Here is a 15,587-nt window from a genome sequence, read left to right on the forward strand (position 1 = left end):
TCAAGCCCTTCGCGAATACAACATGCGAGCGACCGTTGTGTTTGAGCGTGGTGATCCAGTCTTGATTCCCTGTGATAACTACTCTGTACAAATAGCAAGAGACTAATAGACTTTTCTCATTTGCACGGAGCAAAGCAGTTTCATTTCTCTTTTTCGTGGCCGCTTTCCTTTTGCGTCACCAACGTCCCAATTTGCAAATTCCCGAAACCAGAACCAGTGAAGAAAACACACCGGCAGGATCATCCTGCCGAACCATGGCATAACCCCACTTAAGAAGCCATGTAGGTGCTGGCATCGATACCCTCCTTCGGGAACTCACTGTCGTAAATGTTAGATATGCCATGTTATGACGGTGTGAAAGGGTTACTTACGGAAGAGCAACCTCGAAGCGCTTCTCAATGGCCTTAAGAACCTCCTGGTCCCCGTCGGTGCTCACGAAGGAAATGGCAAGACCCTTGGTACCGAAACGGCCGGCACGACCGACTCTGTGCAGGTAAGAGTCGGCGTCCGCGGGCAGGTCGTAGTTGATAGCCAAGTTGATACGCTCAATGTCGATACCTCTGCCGAAGACATCGGTGGCAACGCAGATACGCTTGTTGAACTCCTTGAACTCCTTGTAGCGGCGAATACGCTCCTCCTGGCTGACGCCGGAGTGGACGGCGATGGAGGGGAAGTTGCACTCTCTCAGCAACTTGTCCAGCTCAGTCGCACGCAGCGTGCTCTTGACGAAGATAATGACCTGGTTAAACTGAAGGTCGTCCAGAAGCTCGTTGAGCTTGCGGTTCTTCTCCCTCTCCTCGAGCTTGATGTAGTATTGCTGGAGACCGTGCAGGGTGAGCTTGGTGTCCTCATCGACGTAGTGCTCAGTAGGGTTCTGCATGAACTTCCGGCAGATGGGCTTGATTTCGTCAGAGAGGGTGGCTGAGAACATCATAACCTGCTTCTGGGTAGGAGTGGCGCGGAAGATCTCCTGGACGTCACGTCGCATATCTGATTCGTGTTAGGGAGCGTTGTCGATAGGGACGAAGCCGTGACTCACCGATCTGGTCGAGCATCTTGTCGCACTCGTCAAGAACGAAGATGCGGACGCTGCCGAGACGGAGCACCTTGTCGCGGACCAACGCGTTAAGTCGGCCGGGGGTGCCCACGATGACGTGCGGGCAGGTCTCCTTGTTCTTGATAGTCTCAACATCCTTCTGGATGGGAGTACCGCCGTAGAAGACGCCGGTCTTGATGTCGGGCATGTACTTGCTGAAACGGTTGTACTCGTTGCGAATCTGGAAGGCGAGCTCACGAGTGTGGCACATAACCAACACGGAAACTTCACCCTGAACGGGCTCAACTTGTTGCAGAGTCGTCAAAACGAAGACAGCCGTCTTTCCCAGACCGGACTTGGCCTGGCAGATGATGTCTCCACCGAGGAGAGCCTGGGGGATACAGGTTTGTTGGACTGTTCGATCGCGCCGATGTTAGATATGTGTTCCAAGAGCAGAAGAACGACGTAAAGGGCGTGCAAAGGGCCCGTCCATCTGCGCAAAGAAGCCATTTGCCAAGTCGAACGTTTCCTCCACAAACAAAACCGCCAATCGACCAAAAGTGACGATGACCGGGCAGAGCACGAGTCGCGGGCATGGCTGCCATGGCCACACGCGCCATCGTAGCTCGCGACCGTGATACAGAAGTAGTCGGCCGCTGGAGAGGCGAAGCTCTCGCAGCGCCAGTCCGACTGAAATGTACTCGAGAACACCGCAGTGTCCGCGCGGCCGAGGGTGCTGTTACGCGTACCCCCGATTACCGCAGTGTGATTCCACCTGTCACCGGTGGATTCGCGAGCATTGCCCGTACAAAACTTGGATGTCCAGCTGACTTCCGCTTCTCGGTACTTCCTCGATGGCGATTTCGATGGCTTGTTTGACTTGCGAGATGGACGGACGCTTGCTGATGGGGGAGGGGATGATGATGGGTTAGGGTATTATAAACTCATGACTGACCCTCCGAAGGATGCTCGAAACCGCAATCGCCAATAGCGCGGAGAAGCTCGGGCTTCAAGAGGAAGTCGCGGAAACCAGTCGAGTGAATGCCGACATAGCTGCCCTTCTTGTCGACGTTGTTACCGGTACCGGCAGCGTCAGCCTTCTTTCCATTCGAGGCGGCCGCCGTCTCGTTGGTCTGAAGCTCCTCGTCGGAGTAGTCGATGAGATCCTCCTCAGCAGACATGTTGTCGGTTGTTAGGGGAGTCGGTTCTTAGGTGTCGGAAAGAATCGGCCGTGAAGGCTGACGCGAAGAAAATCCCCAAGGCTGTCGATGCGAAGCTTAGGTAGTCAGGAGAGGTTGGCGATCAGCGCGGTTGCTGCTCGCGGATGAGGAAAAAAAGGTCGAAGGATTATAGTTGAATCGCAGGAATAAAAAAAGCGTTGCCGAGTCGTTGAATACACGGCAGGCGGGGATTAAATGCAATTGGCAATGGGTCGCAGGTTGGGAAGGCGAGATGGGGATGCGCCGTGGTTGAGGTGGAAGATCCAAGGACGACGTGGAAGCGAGGTGAGGCGGGCAGCGCAGGTCAAAAGCTTTCGCGTGGAAGGCTGAGTCCGGCGACGTCATGTGACTGGGAGTCGCTTAGCTAAGACCGTGTCAATATCAAATACACACAGTACAATAACCTTAACAGTTGCTTCGGAGAAAACATTCATGTTAGTTAGTTATCCACCCCTGCAGAAGTTTTTGAGAGCGGTTGACTCTTTTGCAACCCAAGCTTCAATCTCAAATTTTTTTTTTTTTAAACATTTGGCAATCCGCAGACAGACGAAAATGGCAAAACCCAAAAGTGAAAGTTTGCCAAACAGGCACGCCTACACGCGGGTATCCTACTTGTACCAGGCTGCCTCATACTTGGCAACGGCTCAGTCACCAAAATCCGACTCAAGCCCCAACTCATCACGGGCCCACGACGATGCTTACTCTATCGATCATGAGAAACGCTCAACGAGTGAGACGGTTGCTCGGCGGTTTGTTTCTGACATTCGAGCCGTGTCACTCAAAGCTCAGATCCGTCCAAGCCCATTGGTCAAGCAGATGATGTGCAAGTACTGCGACTCGCTTCTCGTAGAAGGGAAGACATGTTCTACGACAGTAGAAAATGCAAGCAAGGGCGGCAAGAAGCCCTGGGCGGATGTCATGGTCACGAAGTGCAAAGTCTGCGGCAACGTCAAGCGTTTCCCCGTCTGCGCTCCTAGGCAAAAGCGGCGACCGTTTCGAGACACCCCGGCTGTTGATTCGCAGGAACCGACACCTACAGTTTCTGGACAGCCTATCGGAGGGGAATGAGGCAGTCAGACTGAGACCGTTGCGAAAATATCTAATTCGAGTCTGCAAAACTGAGCACAGCCAGCTCGAACAATTCAAGATCCCCAAATACGAGCTGCGCGCAAGAGGCTGTTGGCATGGGATCAAGAGCCATACATCTCCAACAGGGCTACGTGGTGCGTTTTCGTCAGATGAGGTAGCGAGCATGAGCCCTAATGGTAGGCCATAGGCACCGCCCCGTTGTAAGTGGCTTGGTTTACCACGGCAAAGAGCCCATGGCTTGCAGACGAAGGTGGCCTTGAGGGCACTTATCGTTCTGAGTCACTGAGAACGGGGTAGGAAGATCAAGAGGACGGCCTATCGAACTACCAAGGCAGTCGAAAACTTTAGGTTGTTGCCATGGAGTGTTGACAACAGAGTTAAGGAAGACAAGGTCGCATTCCCCACGCAGTGTTATTATTTTGACCGGCCCATACTTTGAGAACTGGCCAGGAATACGATCGAATCGTAAGTTTGCATGCGCGACACTTGTGGAAGCCTCGAGGTGGGAAACTGAGCGGCATAGGCTATAACAACTCCTCGACATGCAAAATTTCAACCATGGAATACATCACAAAATTATCAAAATGGTAGAAACCAGTCAATAGCTTTTGTGGAAGTGCAGTCTTGATATGATCCATGCAAACTGGCCTCATAATGCTAATTTGGAAGTAAACAAAACATGACTTTTCTCGCTATTGCTATCATACATTCAAACAAGGTCTTTCTCGGCACACCAAGCCCCAACTTGCGTTTTAACACACAGCTCGGTGAATGCCATCCTCCATCGTCTTAACTTCCTGGCCGAGCTCCTTGGAAGCACCCTCTTTGTGTTCCTTTCTCTTCTTCTTCTCCTCCTCCTCGTCACCTTTGACGCGCACCCGTCTGCGGCTGTGATGCTTCTTAAGCACCTGCAGGTCAATCTGATCGTTCTCGATCAGCGACTCAGTAACTTCCACGATATCTGTGAGCAGGCGCTCGAGCAGGTCAAACGTCATAGTCTCGCGTATCACAACTCGAAGGATCTCAATCTTCTCCTCATTAGGTGGTAGCGGGTAGTTGGGAATGATCCAGCCGCGGGCGCGGAGCATGAGCGATATCGTCTCCTGCTTGATATGCGCATACTTTTTCAAGAACTCGTCCGTCAGACGGAAAGAAACGACGGGCAGACCGGCAACATAGTCGGCAGATGTCTCGCCGAGTCCTGCTTCCTCACTTCCGACAGCGCTGGCTGCCTGGTTGACGACCGACTTGACGGCGCCGGCGGCAGCTTTGTGAGGGGCACGGCGGTGGATGTCGGACACAACGGTATACCACCCCGTAGCCTCGAGACTCTGGGCGAGCAAACGGGCATTTGAAAGACAGTTTTCCATGATGGAACGGTAGCCGTCAAAGCCCAAGTGGATGAGGTTGTAGTATTGGACGATGACCTGGGCGCCCGGGCGAGAAAAGTTCAGTGTGAAGGACTTTTCGGTACCGCCGAGGTAGTGCAGCTCGAAAATAAGGTCCTCTGGCAGGTAGGACTGGTCGCGCCAGATGATCCAGCCGAGGCCGGCATAGACAAGGCCGTACTTATGGCCGGATGTGTTGATGGACTTGACACGAGGGAGCTCAAAATTCCTGGTACCATTAGCATGCGAGAAACTTTTAGTCAAAGGAACAACGTACCATTTAGGGCCACCAGCGCCAGCATGGGTGAAAGGGGCAATGAAACCGCCGGAAGCAGCATCCAAATGAATGGGAATGTCGATACCGGTCTCTTCCTGATACTTGTCTAGGATCTGAGAGATCTCTTCAACAGGCTCGTAATGTCCGGTATATGTGCTGCCGAGAATCACAAAGACACCTATGGTGTTTTCATCAATATTTTCTCTCACAAGAGCCGGGTCCAGCCGATAGTGGCTCTTCTTGCTGACGGGTAGTATACGGGCCTCGACATCAAAGTAGCGGGCGAACTTCTCGAGTGCAACCTGTGCATTAGAGCCCATGATAATATTGGGCTTCAGAGTGTCTTTGCCCTGGTCCTTGCGCCTCTGCTGCCATCTCCGTTTCATAGCGAGACCGCCAAGGTGGATGGCCTCGGATGAACCAGTGGTTGCCGAGCCGATAGCCTTCTCACCAGGTTGGACGCCCCAGAGGTGGGAGATGATGCTAATGCAGCGCTGATGCATTTCCATCATGGCGGGGTACTCATCCGCATCAGAAAGATTCTTGGATAGGTTCTCCTGCATAAGCTGGGTGGCGTTGGGCTCCATCCATGTTCCGACAAAACTTGCAATCTTCATGTCAATGAGATGTAGGAATTTGGGGGACCGACAGTGCCTACCTCGCCAGGTTAAGATTGGGTTTTCCGTCAAGATCCAGCTCGTCCCTGATCATCTGGAAGACGGTGTCCCCGGGAGCGCCTTCGCTGGGGATCTTGTACTTTGGGATGTTCGTTTGGCTGGTGTAGCGGCTGTCGTAGGGTTGAATATGAGCCGAAGTAGCACTGTTGAGGAGATTGGTGTGTCCAGCAGCCGTGATGTGAGTTGCCTGGAGTCGTTGGACGATGTCCTCTGGGTTGACCTGTGATACATGTAAGTTGGCCAGGCTCTCATTGCAACATTCAACGTAGAAGCACGAGTGATGAGTGGGCGACTTACGTGACTTGCAAGAGGCATCGTGAAGTTTGGTTTATAGAAGTGCTAGGGATGGTATCACGATTTGGGGTTTGGATCTCATTCAATAATGGGAAATGAGATGGATTGATGTCTAGATCAGGATTGCCAAGGCTGGGGGATCATCATTTGAGGCTTAAATACAGTAGCAGGTCACGAAAATAGTTGGACCGCCTCAGGGCGGCTGTTCTGCCGAAGATGAGGAATGAATGACGACATAGGACAGACCGAGCGGAGCGCTTGGTCAAATCGTCGAGCTCTAACTGCATGAAAGACACATCAGCCCCAAAACGATAGCTTCCGAGCTGCCGAAGGGGCGCTGCGATTGCAGCTAGATGAAAATGATGCCTCTAGACTTCTAGCGCAAGTTTTTCCAGGGTTCTCTGCCAAGGCCATGGTCAGTTGTGATGAATCTCTTGGGGGTTCGTGGAGAAGGGACTGGAGCCGATGCGATGCCGATTTTGCCGGTGGAGTTTCCGTTTTGCAGACAATGGACTGCTGATGGTGAGTTTTTGACTATGATGACTGTGGTTTCCATTACGAGCTCTGACCTGCTGGAGTGAATGCATAAGCGCCATGAACCGTCACCGATGCTCAGACGGTCTCGCATTGCAATGTGGATGATGGGTGACGGCATTGGGATGCCTGCGACCTGGATTCGGGACTTGCAAAGCCGGGGGCTCCTTCCGCCTTCCCTTTAGTGACGGGTGGGGTCCCGTGTCCGTCTTGGCACAGTAGTTACGCAGTAGTGGCACCGGCACACAATAGATGGTAACACATCTCCCCGTGGCATTTATTGGTGATCTCATCAACTGTATTTTCCATTTATCGACTTACGATACATGGCTCGGCGGGCTCGTCACTGATACTTTTCGATGATGCCAAGGCCCACTGATTTCACCGTACACGCTCCAGGAAGAATATTCGCCAGGAGACCAATTCACCAAACCGCCATGGCAACACAAAGCAAAGCAAGATCGGTTATCCACAAGATATATCTACGAGAATCGAGAAATCGGTTGGATCTGAAAGAAAAGACTGAAATCGGAAGAGCGATCCTTGAAACTTCAATGCAGACAAGCCGTCGGCATGTGCAGGTGTTGGTTGTGATGGCATTTGCGAATGCTCTAGGTCCCTGAGCTGCGACCTGGTCCGGCATCAGGGAAACAGGGGGTCTCGAAAGCCGATCATTTCTTTTGCATGATAGAACCCTTCTCGATACCGGTAGATCATTCGCCTCTCTATCTTGGTCGACCATGGCCTTCGATGGGCACCTGCCGTCTCATATTGTGACAACTCTGCTCGAAGCTTGGGCGGGCAACATCCCACAGTCGCTTGTGCTGTCACAACTCTGCCTTGGGGGCCGTCGACACCAGCCTAGGGGAATCCTGCAAGAAGATGCACCAACTATTGGTCACTTCTTTGGAGTTTGTCAACAACCTCCTGGATGGTGAGATGCCTACAACAGGTTCTAACGGATATTTGCTCGAGCAGGGACGCCGCGGAGAAAACAAGCCGCCCATAGGAAATAAGATTTGGAGGCGTCAGCAACGACGGGGATGTCCCAGCAGCCACTCAGGTCCTTTCATTCGCCCATCAAAGATAAGGCAGGGCCACCCAGGACATCCAGCTCTCCCTATACAAAAAAAATGACTGTTGATTGGCCGATAGGGAGCAATTCTACTGAAGTCCCATTGCAGTGACTCGCCAAGTCTCACGCAATGGCCGTGGCCGGGCCGATGGAAGGCTACAGTGGCATTGATAGTAGCAGCTTTCCCTTCAGGGCCTTCGAGTCCGATAGTGTAGTGTACTTTGGATGTCGCGGGGATTGGCAGTTACGACATCCCGGCGGCTTAGGCCGGACTGAGGCGATGACAGGAGCAACACTTCGGACGAAAAAAGACCCTACGCTGTTTGCATTTGATTCGCTAATTCACCATGCGTCTTCTTCAATCATCAATCATCTTGGGCCATTAGCTACAGCAACTCCCGGATCGGTGACAGGGACAAATGCGACGGGGCTTTGTGGTCAGCCTGCTGCTCCCCATGTTTCCTTGACAAAGGGTGGGAAGCAAAACAGGAACAGCCGGGCTACCAAAAGACCTTTCAGCCCGCCAAATCGAGAATCGGGCCACCGAGAGCGTCTACTTTGTGTGGACCAGAGGTGGTTGCCATTGTCCTTCCATGTCACCATCACCCCGGCAAACCCTTCTTCTCCCCCCCTCGCCTCCTCCACAGCCACTCGGATGTCACTACCCCAATTTAGGAAGGTCGACAAACGGCCGCTGGACCTGCGGGCTGTCAGCGCGGCGTTTGTGTCGTGATAGCACGCTAGAGGGACCGAATTCTTCTGGTCCCCGGGCCCTCCCCTCCAGCGCCGCCGCTCGAAGGGCCCAAAGAAGAACCCACCCGCCGCGGTGATATGGGGGGATAGATACGGGTGATGAGGGTAAAAAAGTCGCCTCACATTGTTGGTCGCGCTGTTTCTTTGGACTCCACGACCATCAACTCTCGACTCGAGCACACACGCATACCTACCTACCTGCAGATACCCCAGGGACCAGCAAATAGAGCCCAGAGACCGTCCCGTCGCGCTCGTGGTGATCTGCGGGAAGTGGGATTTTGACTGGGCTGACTACCTTGTCACTTTGTCTTGTTAGCCTGCAGACTGCCGACCGGCACCACCGTCGCCGCCATCTTTTCGCTTGATTTAATTGAAAAGCCCTTGGCGCCCGCGGTTCCCAGTCCCCTGTTGTGGCCTTGGGGCCTTCTTTTTCGTCCTTCCGCCTTATCTATTCGGTCGCTCTTCAGCCCATCCGCAATCGGCGCTCCATTCTCTCACCTTTCAATCTACTCGGCCGACAGTAGAGTGAAGGAGAGAGGGAAACGAAGCCCTCAACAGTCATCGCGATGCCGTCCATTTTTCGCAAACGCGGCGAGCCTGAGGAGATCACGCCTTACCCCGCCCTCGACGACGATGCCGAGGCCACGGGCATCGAGCCGTTGAAGGCTCTGGCTCAGTTCGAGAAGGCGCACAAGCTCGACCCCAACATGCCAATTGATGACCTTAACGATGTCGATACGGCGCTCGCCACTGGTAACGCCGAGAAGGGACTCGAGATCGAGCAGGCGTTGATGGAGGACAACTCCCCCTATCCAGAGGTATGTCGCGAAGCATCCGCATCCGTCCGGGAGAGCAGAGACGGACGAATAGATAGAGGTTCCAAGCTGGAAATCCGTCCACAGAGCTGACACTATGCGTCGCAATAAAGGTTCGCGCTGTAGTACGGAATTACGACGTCGATTTACCAGCAAACACGATTCGCGCCTGGGTCATCGGCATGTTGCTCTGCACAGTCGGTTCCGGTGTCAACATGCTTTTCTCACTGCGCAATCCTAGCGTCACCATCACAACCTACGTCGTCCAGCTCATCGCCTATCCCATCGGCCTGGGTTGGGATTTGGTCATGCCAGACAAGGAGCAGAACGTGTTCGGCATCAAATTCAACCTCAAGCCCGGCCGTTTCAACTACAAGGAGCACGTCATCATCGTTGCTATGTCCAATGTGAGTTTAATGAATGACATCCGGTGGGGTTTCTGGGAAATCTAGATCGGGGGACTGCAGCAGCCAAGATCTTAAGGACGCGGCGCCAAGCAGGTGGCCCAGTGGTGGGAAGCAAACAACGATGAGACTAACAACGCCTTTAGGCTGCGTACGGAGGCGGTGTCTTGTATGCGACCGATGTTTTACTCGCCCAGCAGCTTTTTTATAAGCAGCACTTTGGCTGGGCCTTCCAGTTGCTCTTCGGCATCACCACTCTCTGCACTGGATACGGCCTCGCTGGTTTGGCGCGACGTTTCCTCGTCTGGCCTTCTGCCATGATTTGGCCCTCGAACCTGGTTAACTGTGCCCTTTTCTACACCCTCCATGACCACTCTGGTTCAGACCCGACCAAGACCAACGGTTGGAAAATCGGTCGCTACCGCTGGTTTCTGATCGTCAGCAGCGGCGCTTTCATTTGGTACTGGTTTCCTGGCTGGATTTTCCAGGGTCTCTCGTACTTTACGTGGATCTGCTGGGTTGCGCCAAAGAACGAGGTTGTCAATAAGGTCTTTGGCGGGCTGTCGGGTTACGGTCTCATGCCCATCTCGTTCGACTGGACCGTCATCTCGGGCTATCTGACGTCGCCACTGATCCCGCCCTTCCACGCCATCGCCAACGTGATTGCAGGCATCATCATCTTCTTCATCGTCGTTTCTTCGGGTATCCACTTCTCCGGCACTTGGTATTCCGAGTACTTCCCTGTCCAGAGCTCGGAGTCATTCGACAACACTGGTGCCGTCTACAATGTCAGCCGAATCCTCGACGCCAACTTACAGTTTAACGAGACGGCATACAACGACTACTCGCCGCTCTACCTGCCGACTCAATTCGCCCTTGCCTACGCCTTGTCTTTTGCTGCTGTGGCCGCGGTAGTTGTCCATGTTGTTCTCTACCATGGCACCGAAATTTGGGGCCAGTTCAAGCTCGCACGCCACCAAGAGGATGATGTGCACATGCGTTTGATGAAAAAATACCGTGATGCTGAGGATTGGTGGTATCTTGGTAGGCTAATTCCCCAACCCTTACCCCTTGGCCTGAACTGACAATAGTGTCCAGCGCTCTTCGTTGTCATGGTCGGCATCTCCTTTGGTGTCGTTGCTGGCTGGCCCACTGGCTTCCCTGCTTGGGCCTACGTCGTCTGCATCCTGATCCCCGTCGTCTGGCTCATCCCCATCGGCATCGTCCAGGCCATCACCAACATTCAGCTCGGCCTCAACGTTCTGACTGAATTCATCATTGGTTACATGGTGCCCGGCCGCCCCCTTGCCATGATGATGTTCAAGAACTACGGCTACATTTGCATGTCGCAGGCGCTCTATTTCGCGCAGGACCTGAAGCTCGGCCACTATATGAAGGTGCCCCCCCGTACCATGTTCGCCTCTCAACTAGTCGCCTCGCTGTGGTCTGCCGTCGTCCAGATTGCCGTGATGAACTGGGCTCTCGGTCACATCCCTGATGTTTGCCAGCCGGACCAGCCTAATAGCTATACTTGCCCTGGCGGCCGCGTCTTCTTCACCGCGTCCATCATCTGGGGTGCCATCGGCCCCGCTCGCATTTTCTCTGGACAGGCTCTGTATGCATCCCTCCAATGGTTCTGGCTTGTTGGTGCCATCACACCAGTCATCACCTGGTTCCTCGCCCGCAAGTGGCCCAAGAGCATCTGGCGCTATGTCAACACCCCGCTTCTGTACGGTGGCTCGGGCTGGCTGCCGCCTGCCAGCGTCTACATCTACCTCTGCTGGGCTCTCGTTGGCACCATCTTCAACTTTTTCATCAAGCGTCGCTACACCGGATGGTGGCTGCAGTACAACTACATTACCTCTGCAGCCCTTGACTGCGGTCTCATCGTAGCCACGCTCATTATCTTCTTCACCCTGTACCTTACGTCAGCTAGGCCACCTCAATGGTGGGGCAACGTTGACGTCTTCCAGACGATGGACTGGCAGGGTACGGCTATTAAGACGCATGTAGCACCGGGTGAGATCATCGGACCCAGCACTTGGCCTTGAAAGAATGAGGAGCTGTGAAGAACGGAGAAGAACATTAATGATGTCCGATTTGACAGGGATATAGGAGTTTGGTGGTTTCTTGGATGTACGTATTATGGTCTCACGGCCCCATAGGGTAGGAGTCTTTTGGATGTTTTGGCTTTGACACGAGGATTACTTGTACGGCTGATGATACCTCGGCGCGATACTGCTTGCACTGCTAAATATAAGTATGAATCAACGACACTTCATGAACCCTTCGTCTGTGTTAGTTGGTTTGAGCGATGTGGCTTTCTAAAAAAAAGTGTCTTTCTGCTCCTCATTCCAAGAACCTTCCCTTGCTGACATTTGGGTCTTGTGCGCCTTCCGCAAATGGGCCAAGTCTTAAACGTTATTTCCCTAAGGCAATGTCGGCAACATACTGTCTATTGCCAGGAGCGGCATGTATGGTAGCTCTTGCACGAATCGATGTTCAGAATCTTCTCCAGCAGGTTCTCATGATCGTCAGCATTTCCCTAAGTGGACCAAGTCGGCCATCTACCTGACAGGGCCAGCAACATCCTCTCTCAGTCTTGCACATCTTGACCCTGCACGTTTTCTCCCCCTACAGAGCCTTCCGAGCATTCACTATCAGTTTGATCTTAGGAAACATATCAGTCGGTTTCGTAAGTGATAAGAAGGGCCGGCTTCGAACCGCTGAAGAAAAGAACAAGATGAACGCGCAAGGCGCCGCCCCCGGGCCAATTTACAACGCCAGCATGGCCCAAGCCGACGACCTGCATCGCAGCAAGGAATCCTTGAAGGCTCGGTCTAGATTAGCTTCCCGTCAAGGCTCGCGGGCAACTCGGGCGTCGCGAGCGTCGATCGAGTCCCGAGGACCATTCTCGTCCAACGAGGATTTAGACTTCCACGTGGAGCTTCCTCCCGGCATATTGGCGGACAAGTGGGATCCTTCGCCGCCCCTGTCCCGGCCACCCGAACATCCACCCGAGCACAAGGCTTCGCGGAAGGCAAATCGAATCTTGAAGCGTAGACAAGAACGGACGCCGGAACCCAATACTGAAGCCAGAATCGAGAGAAAACGGGGCATTCGTGCCAAGCTTCGACGGATTCTCTTTCGGAATGACAAGACTGAGGCTAACCCCACCAGGCCATATGGCCATCGTCAGCCTAAAGAGCCGCAAAGACAGGAAAATGCGAAGAATCAGGCTCGGCAATCTCTTGATCTGGCCGAATCCGAGGATCCTACGCCGAAAGAGCCCTCGCCTCGCACCAGCGTCAATCTCCCAAAGGACGAGACATCATCCGAAATGAAGCTTTGATCAGGTCTTACAACGACGGCCAAGACATAGTAGGCGTCCTCAAACCCTACGAACCTTGGGCTGTTGGCTGACATCACCCGGCAGTGACGGACGTGGCATAGATTAGTCTTGAAGCAAGAGATGGGAATTCTTTTTCAAGAATACGAAGCGAATTGGCTGTCCCCAGAAGAATGTAGCCAAGTGGCGAGACATGGAGGGGTGTTCAGCCAAGAGCTGATTCGCAACCTATAAGACGCACTCGCGGGAAGGAAGAGGCATGCACGGAGAAGGCGTGCCAGCATGTTAGTCTTGCAGAATGTGGACTGAATCGGTACGGTATGGGTAGCGGTGCCTTCCTGGCGGCTTTGATCCAATCCTAAATACAGATACCCTTTTTGATTTCGCACCTTTCATCGGATCGACCAAAATGGAGATTTGCAACTCACAATCATGCTCATCCAAAACTCGAGCCCCAGTGAAAAAGTTCTCTCTTCCAACTCAGCATCGGGGTCCACGGCAGTCTGGTAGGTCCCAAGGGCTAAGTCTCGAAATGCAAGACAGGGTTCCTGAGATCGAGATCATGACATAGAAGACAGACCTACCATGCTCTCGTAGCTAAGAATGCCGGAGGCCTCGGCCGTGGATTGCAATTTCGACAATTCTCGAGGGCTAATTAATGGACACCGAGATCAGAGGCGCCATCTTGGAAGGACAGACCGGCTTCCAGACACAGAGGGCAAATCTTATGATGGAAGATATAGGCCACTCCCTTTCAAGCCCGGTCGAGACAACAACTTTAATGGCGGCCCCCTACCCGACGGGGTCCAGAAGCCCATTTATAAAGGTGCCACTCCTCCAGGTCATCCGGCTGACTCGTCGAGAGCCTCCCTCATCAATCTAGGGAACGAGGGTGTCTAAGATCAGCCTCTGGACGTCATGGCAGAACGGGTCCCAGCCTGGTCCAGTCCCAGCGGCCTGGCCAGCCGGGTTCGTCTCCGTAGTCCCCCCGAGATTTAGATTATTTGACTCCCATGAGCACCTATTGTCCGGACTGACACAAATTTCCGGCAGACAATGGGATAATTAAGACCTGCAGTCAGGATTGCAGAGCTCCCTTGCTCAACACATACCAGCGTCATTTTAGTTGGTGTCTCAGTCTAAGATATGGTCACACAGAAACGACATAGCAGTCGGAAGCGACTAAGAAAGAAAGGAACTGGACAAAAAATAAAAATTAATAAAAAAGCAAAACAATAATCAAAATACCCCTCCATAGGTATCCCTTTCTGCAAGCCCTTTTGAAGGAGTGTCCCAAATCCCTAAGACAGCGGCCGAGTCAGTTGGAGCAGGCAAACGAGAGTTCTGGGACAAACCTCGCAATCTAAGTCTCTTTCGGGCCAAGCAGCAACACCACCGCCGCCGCCGCCGCAGGTCTGATTCTTGTCTTGTGTATAAAAGCGAAGGGGGAAGAAGCACCAACCCGAGATACCAAAACCGCTTGCACCCTCCTCTTTTTTGACACAACTACTCGCGGTTTTTCTATTTGGGGGAAGGAAAACGAAACAAACATCGTCCACCAACTCTTCTCACACACGCGCGCACGCACACACGCACACACCAAATTCATCGGAGACAACAAGCGGCTCAACTCACTCACTCATATCATGTCATTCGCAAGAGAAAGTAGCACAAACGGAAGATTCAACCAGACGATTTTAGATTACAATAGACCAGCATTTCTCCTGCCGCGGCCGCGCTGACGAATTCTCACCTCTCTTTTTATCTCATCAGCCTTTTAATCATCCGCTGACCTTTTCCCCCTCCCACCTCCCCCCTTTCTTCATTTTCTACCCTCTCACTCAAGTCTTACTATCAACGGCCGGAGTACGAGCTGCGAGCTGCGAGCAGGAAACCGGTCCCCATTACCATAGTTTACAAAGACCGCGCGCAAAGGCCGCCGCACCGCACCACGCCGCACCGCATCGGCCGAAAAAAGATGGGTCGAAGCGGCTACGACACCACCGATCTGGGTGTATTCGGCCGGCCCAGCCCGCGATCCGCGGGGGGCAACAAGTCCGGGGCCAACAAGGCCGCCGGTGCGTCCGGGGCAGAGAAGCCCCGCCAGACACAGGCGGGTGCGGGCAACGGGGGCTCCGCCTCCATGTCGGGTGCGAGCCGGGGGGGAAGCGCGGCCCAGCCGAAGAAGTGACGATGCCACTGGCGCGCTCTGGAGAACGGGTACCGTTCTCGCGCCCTGATAGGGGCAGCGGCAACGTCATGCAGAGGTATGTCGCACTGGTCCGCCGCGAACACAGACAGACAGACACACACACACACACACACACACACACACATACACACATACACACACATTGTGGGCGATGTACTGACAGCTTACGAAGTTGAGATCCATTGGATTAGTGGTTTGGTTCGATTCGAGGGGGAAATTCCTAGAACTGGACTAGAGGATGTGAGTGTACCCTCCCCCTTCAAGAAACGCGAGATCGCAGACTAACATATTCTGGTAACCAGAGCAAGCGAGCAAGGGTGTCAGCAAGGCGACATACGTTGCGTCTGGCCCCGTTGAGCCTAACCGATGGCGATGCCCCTGGGAGGGATTCAGTCGTCACCACTACGAAACGAGAATCCACGCCACAATCACCCAATGAGAGAACCACGAATTGCCGATTCGCG

At 53.5% G+C, this 15,587-nt stretch overlaps 6 protein-coding genes across 6 annotated transcripts; 4 read left to right on the forward strand and 2 right to left on the reverse strand.

Annotated features, from left to right (window-relative positions):
• Window positions 1–269: 269 nt before the first annotated feature.
• Window positions 270–2,217, reverse strand: EsH8_III_001209 (ATP-dependent RNA helicase SUB2; the record flags this gene model as incomplete). Its single annotated transcript, XM_083262934.1, has 4 exons — window positions 270–318; window positions 372–990; window positions 1,040–1,450; window positions 1,992–2,217. The coding sequence occupies 4 exons, from the start codon at window positions 2,215–2,217 to the stop codon at window positions 270–272; spliced, it is 1,305 nt and encodes a 434-aa protein (XP_083123421.1).
• Window positions 2,218–2,808: 591 nt separating this feature from the next.
• On the forward strand, window positions 2,809–3,324 carry EsH8_III_001210 (ribonuclease P protein subunit RPR2; the record flags this gene model as incomplete). The annotated part of the gene is made up of 1 exon (XM_083262935.1): window positions 2,809–3,324. One exon carries the CDS (start codon window positions 2,809–2,811, stop codon window positions 3,322–3,324), a length of 516 nt encoding a protein of 171 aa, XP_083123422.1.
• Window positions 3,325–4,097: 773 nt separating this feature from the next.
• Window positions 4,098–6,002, reverse strand: EsH8_III_001211 (uncharacterized protein; the record flags this gene model as incomplete). Its single annotated transcript, XM_083262936.1, has 4 exons — window positions 4,098–4,962; window positions 5,011–5,613; window positions 5,669–5,907; window positions 5,985–6,002. 4 exons carry the CDS (start codon window positions 6,000–6,002, stop codon window positions 4,098–4,100), a joined length of 1,725 nt encoding a protein of 574 aa, XP_083123423.1.
• Window positions 6,003–8,909: 2,907 nt separating this feature from the next.
• On the forward strand, window positions 8,910–11,613 carry EsH8_III_001212 (OPT oligopeptide transporter protein-domain-containing protein; the record flags this gene model as incomplete). The annotated part of the gene is made up of 4 exons (XM_083262937.1): window positions 8,910–9,161; window positions 9,272–9,565; window positions 9,709–10,606; window positions 10,661–11,613. 4 exons carry the CDS (start codon window positions 8,910–8,912, stop codon window positions 11,611–11,613), a joined length of 2,397 nt encoding a protein of 798 aa, XP_083123424.1.
• Window positions 11,614–12,305: 692 nt separating this feature from the next.
• EsH8_III_001213 (uncharacterized protein) lies at window positions 12,306–12,914 on the forward strand (the record flags this gene model as incomplete). Its single annotated transcript, XM_083262938.1, has 1 exon — window positions 12,306–12,914. The coding sequence occupies one exon, from the start codon at window positions 12,306–12,308 to the stop codon at window positions 12,912–12,914; it is 609 nt and encodes a 202-aa protein (XP_083123425.1).
• Window positions 12,915–14,889: 1,975 nt separating this feature from the next.
• Window positions 14,890–15,102, forward strand: EsH8_III_001214 (uncharacterized protein; the record flags this gene model as incomplete). The annotated part of the gene is made up of 1 exon (XM_083262939.1): window positions 14,890–15,102. One exon carries the CDS (start codon window positions 14,890–14,892, stop codon window positions 15,100–15,102), a length of 213 nt encoding a protein of 70 aa, XP_083123426.1.
• Between the last annotated feature and the right edge of the window lie 485 nt (window positions 15,103–15,587).

Source organism: Colletotrichum jinshuiense, chromosome 3 (genome assembly GCF_051148585.1).
Source record: "Colletotrichum jinshuiense chromosome 3, complete sequence".
Taxonomy (NCBI): domain Eukaryota; kingdom Fungi; phylum Ascomycota; class Sordariomycetes; order Glomerellales; family Glomerellaceae; genus Colletotrichum; species Colletotrichum jinshuiense.